Consider the following 11,666-nt stretch of genomic DNA (forward strand, 5'->3'; position numbering starts at 1 on the left):
AAAAATGTATCATAAATGCCATAACTGAGCCAACACAAAGTAATACTATGTACTTCTTTTGTTTTTGGAAACATTGAAACAAATATGTGTATTCCTTTTAACCACGAGTGACATTTGAACTGCAATGATTATAGTTGTGTCTTGGTGTCCTCCTATTATATTGCATATGTGTTGTTGTTTCATTTTTTTCTTTTTTATATGGACCCATGTGTCTGAAATTAAGTTGAATATATATAATATAAGGATTGAAAGATTGAATTCACATTCTCGTAATAAGAAGCGTTTCAATGTATTAGTTAATAAGTTGGCTTTATACACACACACACACACACACACACACACACACACACACACACACACACACACACACACACACACACACAAAAAAACACACTAGCATACACTTAACCAATTACTATACCAAAAGGACATACATTATACAAACAGTCAATCAGCCAATTAGCCCTAACTCAACAATAACAAGGTTAAATATATGTCAACTTATTCCTCAGTACTTTAATGCTTACTCATACATCAGCAGACCACAGAAGCAACCGCAATTAATATTGAGTTCAAGAAGCCAGACAGTTTAAAACATTATGCATAAACACATAAAATATATCAAACATTTTACATTTTTGGCTTTGCAAAGACAAAAAATTATTATTGTTTGAAGGATAAAATGTATGACACTTGATGCTTGTTCCACAACCAAACCTGTATTCATGTACTTGATGTTAAGTGTTTATTTTTACTATTCAAGTAAGCGTTACTTTAAGTCCTGCAGCTAGAATTCTCCAAAATAACTTCCCTTTTCAGTTCCCCCTTATCTGCAAGCTTTCCACAGTGCCAAGAGAAACCAATCAAACATTCAGTTTTCTTTCAGGCTCCTACAAAAGACCTGCCGCGTAGAATCCCTTGGAAATATAGAAATCCATATCTACTGCTTGTCTGTGTCTTTTTACTCAGCTTTTTTCTTTGCTCAAAGCTCTCATGTGTTGACAGGTTAGTGTGTTCTATTGAGTGGTCCGTCTTGTATTGAATTGGGCCCCCCAATTGATGTGGTGTGAAATGGTTTTCGTAGAATAGAGTAGATTTCCGAGCTCAAGTGTCAGCTCCTCATCACATGTTCAACAGTAGCAATGAAGAGCAACCTCTACCAACAATAGAGGGAGAGGGGGTTGAAGGAATAACAGAGGGTCTGAACCTTATTACATGTGCTTTTGAATATAGCTGCTCACCAGGGGTTCCTCTGTGACAATGTAAATAATTAGATTTATTTTTTGTTTACAATTGGTAAATAATGCAGAGTCACGAGCTGACGTCTGCCTTGCTCATTTGCGTATGCATCAGCAATTGTTAGTATAATAAGTAGACATTTTCCCAGGACTCACAGTAAATATGATTCTGTCCCTTTTTCATACAGTTGCTATCCTCTTCAGGGTTGAAGAATCAGCACGCAATTGAGTCGGTCATACAGCAAATAAAGCAAAAATAATAGGTTGCTCTCTCTCCCTTTTACGAGGATACATGCAAAAAGTGCGTTTTTGTGTGTTTATACGTTTGTAGTGTCAATGCGTGTGGATGCAGGAAAAGTAAAGGAGAATGGGTGGGAGGGGGCACAGTTTATGAGGATTTCAGTGAGAGAGGTAACGTGGGTCCCTTTTCTCTCTCCCTCCCTCCCTCTGTCACTCTCACTCAGTTCTGAGTGAGGCAACACCATCTCCCTGCTTGACTCCTCAAACCCCAGTGGGCTTCTATATATAAGCTGTCGAAAAGCATTTCTGACCAGACATGTAAAAGCTTTAACTAGAAATAAGGGGAGTGAAGAAAAAAAGGCGATAAATAAAAGAGGAGAAAATAAGCTTGTTTGCTGAATTAAGGTGACACCACACAGGGATATTCTCAGCATCTCCAACATCTGCACAGGTAAGAAACTCTAAAATCTGCTGATTCATTGCATGTATTGACATTTGCACATGCATCCACACAAGTGAGGAATTACAGACAAACATAGCATTAACATTATTCATTATTTCAAATATTTGCTTTATACATTTCATTATAACCTAATTAAGAGGTCTAATTTATGTTGTTTAATTAGCATAATTGTCTTATTAACAGTTTTGTTTGCAATCAGTTTCAGGTTGCTGTTAAACACGTATCATCTTATACAAGCAGCATACATGAGTGTGACAAAAAATTGGACACCTGATTGAAAAGGACCTCAGTGGTGAAAAAAACTTAATCACAATTACAAATGCTGTCAAAAAGTAGGCCAAATTAGGATGACAGCTTATTAGCAGTATTTGTAGACTTTGAAGGAGGTCTGGCAATTTTCAGAAGGAGCATGAGCAGAGAACCAAAAAGGCAGGAGCATTTTTGACCAAACTGCAGCTGCATCTTTCTTTTGATTATGTTTTGTAGGCTGTGTGCTAGTTAAGTACTTCATATGTGTAATATGTTCATGTGTATATGACATGTACATATATGCATACATACATATATATATATATACATGGATTACTGCCAGTATTGCAAAGCTAAATGCTCAACAGCGCAGAATTTATAAGCTATGTAGTTCAAAAATCATACCTCGGAGACAAGAACACCAACATCAGGAAAAGGATAAAAGTGCTGACATGACATGAAATCTAATCTTCGGCAATTGGGGAAGTATTAATTTCCTACATGTAGATGAATTAATTAATAGTCCAACCCCTACACTGCAGCATCAACAATCACAACACAGTTATTGACCAGATGGAAACACTTTGAGAGAATAAACACTCTCCTAACTGGCATTCAGCCTCACACAACTAACCATAACACCTCATGTGTTGATTTTTCAACTGACTGCACTTTGTACGTCTTAAATTGTGATAAGTTGTTCCTTGGCGGAGTTGATGCTATTAGAGCTTTGACCTCTCTTAATGAAAGGGTCAGCAGAAGATAACAACATTTAGCCAGCAGTTGATGATTGGCCCTGCAGGTTGGGAAAGGCATTCTCTCTGTGGTGTGAAATCTTCAGTGTAATCACCTCAGAACATCTTAAAACACCTAGTATCTGCTTCAGACTTCAATATTAGAGCAATTCATACATCTCAGTTGTGAAGAGTGTACTATAGAGTGACAAAAACGTGAAATCCAAGGTTAAAGAGAGCTCACACTATTTTTCTCCTCTCTCTGCCAAATATCTGCACTTAAAACCATCATACATTATCTGTTGTAATAATTCTGAGTCAAAGCAAGAAGTTCAAATTAAAATAATGAGGTACATCATCACGTTGTCTCGTTAGAATTGCATATAATGAGCCTTGACCTCATTTGTGTATTGGATTTTTCCAGCCTCTGCCTCAAGCTTGCTTTGAATGCCTCAACAGCCTCAGAGTGATGAAAATGCAAAATGTATATAACGTGCTGGAGTTAGAAAATGTCCACGGAGTCAGAGAGAGCAAAAAAAGAGCACATGTAAAGAAAGATGGGAAAAGAGCACATACAAAATAGGATGAGAGAGAGTTGTCAAGAGTCTTTCCTCCTGTTTTGCATTTTGAGGGCTTTCAATTCTCATCACGCTTTACAAATTAGCTGCAAGGTCTAGATGGTTTCCACAAAGGCCATGGCAACAGCGTTACTAGGCAAGGGTGGGTTTCTTCCAAGCTGTCAGATAATGTAGACGTGAGACCAGATGGGTTTAGAGAACATATTCCCACTGGTGATCATGGACAGGTGCATAACAAATTAGAAATCTTCGCCAATGAGAGACACTACCAGTGGAGAGTTCTGCAGAGCAAGAGCAAGTGGGGCGGCTGTGGCGTAGTGGAGAGCAAGGTAGTTCTCCAATCAGAGGATCGGTGGTTCGATACCCGGCTTCGGCAGTCGATGTGTCCTTGGGCAAGATACTTAACCCCAAGTTGCTCCCGAAGGCTTGCCATCGGTGTGGACTGGACTAGTTAGATGGTGGCACCTTGCATGGTCATCAGTGTGTGAATGGGTGAATGATATGTAATATACTACTGATTGTAAGTCGCTTTGGATAAAAGCGTCTGCTAAATGACTGTAATGTAATGTAAAGTAAAAAGGTAACTAACAGGTTTTGATTGAACATGTAAATAACCTCAAAAGTTTTCCAACTGATATAGAGTCACTGGAGTGGATCCGTTTGCAAAAGGTTCTTCCACAATGCCGGACTTTATTCTTAGATTTTTCACCGTGATAACATCCATAGTTTCAGTTTTGATAAGCAGGTCCTCACTGTGGTCAAACACACTGTAATTGGGATTGTTACCCTGCCTTCAGAAACTTAGTGACTGTTTAAATCAAGTATAAACAGGTAAAGTTTGTACCTGATAAAGCCTGTCTAATGTGTCGGTCTGAAATATTCATGACCTTCAATTGGGTTGAGACCTGGGAAGGTCATGGCATATGAATCACATCATTTTCATACTTATCAGTCCATTCAGTGACCTATCTTGCCCTAGAAGCATCTGCATTTGTTATTTTTCTTGACTCATTTATTCAGTTTGTTGCTCTAGGGATGGCAAGGTCCTCCTTCTTCAGCCCGTCCAGCACTTTGGTCGAGGCTGAAATATCTCAACTAATTATCTGATAGATTGGAATGCCATTTGGTACAGATATCCATCAGGATATGGATCCTCATGATTTCGTCATTTTCTTCAAGTGCCAGCAGCAGGTGGCCTTAGATAATAGAATATCTATTTCACTGGAAATATGAAATTAAATTAGAACAAATTAATCAGAATAAAATGTATGCTGAATGTTGAATAACGGTACTCTAATGGAGCTTATATTCTATGTTCAATTACATTACGGAACTTTAAAAAACAGTCATACAGTATCAAGCTGAATTGCAATCAGCTATCAGATGTTTAACTTCCAATTCCTGGAGACTTAAGTCAGGGGGCAACTACTTTCAAAACAAAACGAACAAACATAACAAAACTATTTTAGTCAAACCAGGGATTTTCCTGAATGAGTCATACACATTTGGGCTGTTGTTTCTGAATGTTACTGAGGGGAAAAAAACATGTTGTGCCACTCTGGATATTTCCTAATTCAAAACACAGAGGGAGACTGACTCTGTGTTTTCATTGTTGTTTAAAAGTCAAGCCCTGCCTGGCTTGACTGGCACTCTTAAAGACTTTGCAATCAGTGTCCTCAGTGAATTATGTGGCTGGAACTGGGTATGTTGCTTTAAGTCTGGTAACAATAGGTAGATAAGTGATGCCCAGTCTGTGTCAGGTCTCTCTAATGAAGGCATAAGTTGAGCATTTGGTATTCTCATTTTTTTTTTTTTATGGACAAATACATTACATGACTATTGCCTACATTACATTATGTCCCCCATGCAGTATGCCATTTAACCACAGGAAACAACCTGTTTCTGACATATTAGAAACTTTCAATCAGCACATGAACAGACCTCCAACCCATCGACCTGGTGGGTTGGAGGTTGCCATCTGTTCATGTGCTGGTTGAAAGGTGCAACATCAGACAGAAGAGTTTACTGCAAAACAGCATTGCATTCAGGAGCTGAACTTTCCTATTCAGCTTACTGCTGAATAGGAAAGTGACTTTTAAATCGATACAACTTGAACTATCTTGAGAGACTTTTCAATCAATATGTACTTTCAACTGCATTTCCACAAAGACCGTTAAAAGGAAAAACAAATACAAGAAATCCTTTAAGGGACAGCAAATCTAATTGGCCTTTAGAATGAATTATATATGTGTGAAACACTGAGCCGTCAATAAAGCTCAGGATTTATTTTTTTCAAAAGCAGGAGAGGTTGATATTAACAAAAAGATTCAAAGACATCAGAAAAAACTTTTGAAGTGTGTGGTGGAAATTCCCACACAATTTACTATACTAATACACAATTTATACTAATACTATCTATGTTCCGAGATGAGTCTCAATGAGCGTTGAAATAATGATCAAATAACAAATGAATGTCCTTGCGGTATTTTATTTCTTTGCATGAAAGAGCCAGAAGTTTATCAGGTGAGGAGGAAGGACAGAGGTGGGAGAAGGCCAAGGGGTGGGGGTATGAATGACAAAGAGGTGAAGGGCCATGTGTAATACTATCATACAGAGAGACAAGGTTCTCGACCTTTAGAGTAAAATCTTCACATCATAGTACATTTAATTCAAAACCTTTTACACTATATACTTTCAACATACACTAATATAATTTTCCATTACACTTGCAGGCTTGGATTTACTAAAAAAGCATGGAGCAGTTGCTTTCAGTATTAACTGCCAAAGCTAAAAGGCCACAGAATGGAGGAGAACAGCTGCTCGAAGCCTCCACGCCAATTGCATGAGAATGTGGTTTGCAGGCATTTGAAAGAAAAGACAATATATTACAACAGCTCCAATAAGCCCCTCGTTTAAATTAAGCTGGGCTCCATTTCACTGGCTTCCGAAATACACAGGGTTTTCTCGTAGCTTATATAGGATACCTTCATTTCTCAAAACGTGAAACGTATTCCTCTGGTTTTCTATCCATCTTATAAGATGGGCATCTATTCATCTGTTTTGAAATATTACTACTGGAAGCACTAAATGCCTGTTTTATTTTGGAAGCTTGGCCTTTTTCATGGCACACATTTTTAATTTGTCCAAGCTCTGTATAACTCACCTAAATCAAATACAGTCATTATTAATGTTTTTCAATTACAGGAAGTCGATTGGCATACGTAGAGTTGAAATATTCTAATGTTTTACTGTAGGTTGCTGACACAATGTAAGTAAGAAGCATATCAGATTTTAGCGACATATACCAACAAAGTTTTTTTTAATTATTTAATACCATGTTTTGTGCATCATGCAGAGTTGTAATATTGGTTTAAGATACTTATCTCATTGAATCATCCTATATTAAAGAGCAAGATAACTTTATCATTTAAAGTTGTGAGAAAAATAGTTCACTTTTATATTCTTGAAAATGTAATACAGACCAAATCACTTTAATCTTAAGAGTTCACATCATCAATTTCCCCTCTTCATTATATTGTTATGGCTGAGAACTCCTACCTTATATCTGCAGAAATTGGATTTAAGAGCTTTTTGAAGGAAACGGCACCGGGACATTTCTCATGAGAACATGTAAGCGATGGTCTGGAATATAAGGACAAATGTATAACTTATCACTGTAAACCATTTCACATGAAAGTAAATAGTTAATGGTAAATGGACTTACACTTGTATAGCGCTTTTCTAGTCTCTCGACCATACAAAGCGCTTTTACACTACATGTCATCATTCATACCCATTCATACACTGATGGCAGGGGCTACCATGCAAGGTGCTACCTGCCCATCAGAACTATCTAACAGTCATACCAACTCACGCACACATGGCACAGCCTTCGGGAGCAACTTAAGTTCTCTTGCCCAAGGACACATCGACATGTACTCGAGGACCAGAGGACCGAACTACAAATCTTCTGATTGAAGGATGACCCGCTCTACTTTCTGAGCCGCAGACGCCCCAGTAGAGTTACTGACATTACTGAAAATCAGCGACACCTTGATTGGTTTATTACTTGCTGTATTACTTATTGATTTATTGTTGATCATGCTCTCCCTTATTTTTAGGTTGCCTCCAGAGAGATGGATACCTTCATGGATGGGGATTTGAGTTTGACTGGTAACGCCAGCCATGAAACAGGACGAGAAAGACTAGAAGGCAGCAAAAGTCAAGGACTCAACCACAGCGACCCACTGGACATGTTTATAGGCATAGAGCTTCTCCTGCGTTTCAAACCTCTCTTCCTGCCTCTCTACTGCCTTGTAGTGGTCGTGGCTGGGGTTGGAAACTCCTTCCTATTGGCTTGCATCTTGTCTGACAAGAAACTCCACAATGCCACCAACTTTTTCATCAGTAACTTAGCAGCTGGAGACCTGCTGATGTGTTTGAGTTGTGTTCCACTGACTGTGTCTTATGCCTTTGACAGCCATGGCTGGGCTTTTGGGAGACCCCTCTGCCACCTGATCCCCTTGCTGCAATGTGCCACAGTGTTTGCATCAGTGCTTTCACTCACTGCCATTGCTGTGGATCGCTACGTTGTTGTAGGTAAGGGACATAAAATAATTTGTATTAATTAATTATGTATGTACTAGTGAGAAGTAGTATTTCAAACCAACTTTTTAGAGGGTCTGAAAATGTATTTCTTTGGAACCATATGGCATTTCATACAAAAACTGTGGTGGACAGCAATGCATGTTGATTACTCCCACTCAGATGGGCTGAAATCAACACAGACAATTTTCACCAGGATTATTTTTCTACAAATAAAAAGTTATGACATCAGAATAATTTTAAGATGCTTCATGTTGGCCTTAATGTGTGGAACAATATCTTAAGTTGGTGCTTAAATCTATGCAATTTTTTTTTTACTTTCCCAGCTCACCCAATACGGAAGAGGATCTCTGGGTGGGGTTGTGGTGTAGTGACTCTGGGTGTTTGGCTTTTATCTCTGGCCCTGGCTGCACCTACGTCTCTTTACACACGCTATATGGACCTGCGACCCAATGGCATTGACCTAGTAGTATGTGAGGAATTCTGGCCACATAGTGGCAATCTGCGGCTGCTCTACTCTTGCTTCACCCTCATTGCATCCTACATGATCCCGCTGCTGTCGGTCAGCGTATCCTACTTTGCCATCACTGTCAGCCTAAAACGCTATTCAGTACCTGGGGAGCCATCCAACAGCCAGCAGCGCTGGAGCCAAAGGAGGAAGAAGACCTTCTCTCTGCTGATGGCCTCAGTGCTGGCTTTTGCCCTGTGTTGGCTGCCCCTGCAGGTGAGTCTAACATCCTAAACTCAGCTCAACTATCCTTCTCTCTTATGCCTTATATAACCTGTTCCATGGAATTTGAGGAAGATTTTTATTTGGGAGTTAAGCTGGAAGTGAGATCAAGTTTTCATTCTTCTGTAAATGGCTCTTATCAAATCAAAAACTGAACAGCAGTAAAGAGATACAAAAAGTGAAGCTTTAACTGTTCAAAATATGATTAAATCTTCTACATCATTAACCACAGAACCTCATCATCAGGCACATCATTTCCAAAAACAGCATTACTTCCACAATGAGCCCTGCAAAAGCCAAACAGATTAGGATTTCATCATCATATTAATGGAAGAAAGTTTAAATTGCAGTAGGATTGCAGGGACCTGGGGCTCTAAGTGTAATATTTTAACTTTATTTTCAAAAGTGACATTAAGTTGAATGTATTATAAGAATTAGTCATTTAAATACTCTCTCCTGATTTGCTGCAATTAAATACAGCTTGGCCTGTAACACAAGTTTTCTTTGTGACTGTTAGGTGCTGAACCTGTTGCTGGACCTGGACCCGGACTTTCACATCATAGGGAAGCGCTACATAAATGTTTTACAAGTCTGCTGTCATCTAGTGGCTATGAGCTCTGCATGTTACAACCCCTTCATCTACGCCTCACTGCATAGCAAGGTGCGCATGCACCTCAAAGGCTACCTCTGTCCTTGCCGCAATCGTCAGAGGGGGATGGTGGAGAGGGTGACATCAAGGAGCTGATTTCAGACCGTGCTCGCTAGGATACAATTGCTGTAGCAGCTCCTGAAACAAGAGCCCTGTCCTTAACCACGATCTAACACCTGCACCCATAACACTGATATTGATGTTCTGAGGTGACCTGGAGAAAATAAGGCAACTGCTTCAAATCCATTTAAACCAGATTTCTCCATTGTTTTCAAGCATAATCTGACTTCAAGGCATTATTTCTGCTGTTGTATAGTGTAACCAGGGGTAGTGCTTAATAAGGCCACCTATTACAAACAGCCAGAGAAGCAGATCCAGACCAGGCTGTAGTTTAGTACGATGATGAAGAAGATTAAGCCATCCACTGGGATCCCTGTGTTTTTCTTGGACGGCAGAGCTGCTGGCATAGACACTAAGCAGATCCTGCAACTTTAAAAAGGACAGCAGGGGCATAAACACATCGGGGTTCTGTAGCAAACATACTGGAGTCAAGATATATACTAATACTTGTATTTACAACAGTAAACGCATGACTTCATGGAGCTAAACTCAATGAACTTTTCTCACCAAACATGAATTACAGACCAAGAAGAGGACATGTATGATTGTTTAATTTTGTCTCTGGTACTGAATGTCTTTGCTTCAAGATTATATATGTATGTCTTGTATTGCATACCATCTTCATTATATTAGATTTATCATTTATATACATATTACCTGGTATTTTCGGTGTCATTATGTAGTATTTGTTCTCTATAGTTTGGCTCCACTGTCTAACTTTGTTTGTCACCTGTGCACATGGATAGATACGTTTGTGTTTGTGCATGCATATGTAGTCATCTGCAGCTTATATTTCACCATAAGACCTCTGTTTGTAAAATTTGATCAATAACAAATTCATAAATGTGTTACCTGATGAACAAACTGCATTGGCTCTGTCTGGAAAAAAATACCTTAACAATAAAGTCACCCATCAGGTACAATTAATGCTTTCTTGATGCTGTCTTTCTTTGCCAATGCCTATTAAGTCAATTTCTGAACATGACTCATGTAAAAAGACCAACCAAAGAACTGGCTAATTTGATGTAAATTAATTCGGTTCACTTAGTTATTCAGAGTTCTACAGCTTTCGTTATTATTGCTGCTTATGATTAATTATTATTGCTGCTTATGATAAATAAAGGATGCATTTTTCTTCTGTAACCTGGAAGGGTTGTAACAATGCATTATACACAGTAAAAGTATACAATTGCAGGTTTCCTGTTAATAGTTCTGCAGACATCTCTTTTCGGTCAATGGGTAAAGACCTTTTTGCTCTGCAATGAATTATTTTTTTGATGCAGTAGTATAGGGGGCCACTGGGACAAAGCGGCAGCAAGGATGATTGGCGATAATGCATCAAGCGGTCTTTCATGGGAAAAAAAGAATATATAATAATATGTGTTTATTTTTTTACCTTCTATTTTTATTACTTTTCCAACCAATCCATAGTTTGTAGTTCTACTCGACATGCTATTCTAATTTTTCTGACATTATAAACTATAACTTTTTTCTGACTTTTTGGACTAACTATAGTTTGACTTTTTCATTACTTTTCATCATACAATAGTATGACTCTTTTTGTCATACTATACTATGACATTTTTGTGACTTTTTTCACCATTTTTCATTACAATTATGTTTTTTATGATTTTAGTTTTTTTCAACATACTAAACTAGACATTTTTTTCATCCCATAATGGTGTGTAGATTTATTACACAACAATACACATTTATAATCAGGCGACTATATAATAATGCTTTTCTGACATCATGTGGTTTTTTCAACACAATAAACTGTAAAAAAAAAAAATGTTGTAATACTATTTTTTCTACATGCTATACTATGTTGTTTTCTTACAATAATAAAGTTTTTTGACATAATATACTATGACATTTTTGGGACATGATATACTACAATCTTTTTTTTCAACAAACAATGCTATGACGTTTTTTTCGACGGACTATTTACTTTTTTTAATATTAGGTTTTAAATTTAAGTTTTTTTGACATGCTATTTCATTTTGACTGAAAATACAAAAATAATGTCGACATACTATAATATGTCTTTTTTCAACATG

General features: G+C 38.0%; 1 protein-coding gene across 1 annotated transcript; it reads left to right on the plus strand.

Moving 5' to 3' along the window:
* Nucleotides 1-7,620: 7,620 nt before the first annotated feature.
* On the plus strand, nucleotides 7,621-9,582 carry si:dkey-202l22.3 (7 transmembrane receptor domain-containing protein). The gene is made up of 3 exons (XM_054604079.1): nucleotides 7,621-8,101; nucleotides 8,434-8,831; nucleotides 9,355-9,582. The coding sequence occupies exons 1-3, from the start codon at nucleotides 7,639-7,641 to the stop codon at nucleotides 9,580-9,582; spliced, it is 1,089 nt and encodes a 362-aa protein (XP_054460054.1). The 5' UTR covers nucleotides 7,621-7,638.
* Nucleotides 9,583-11,666: the final 2,084 nt, after the last annotated feature.

The sequence above is a fragment of the Anoplopoma fimbria genome, chromosome 1, assembly GCF_027596085.1.
Source record: "Anoplopoma fimbria isolate UVic2021 breed Golden Eagle Sablefish chromosome 1, Afim_UVic_2022, whole genome shotgun sequence".
Classification (NCBI taxonomy): domain Eukaryota; kingdom Metazoa; phylum Chordata; class Actinopteri; order Perciformes; family Anoplopomatidae; genus Anoplopoma; species Anoplopoma fimbria.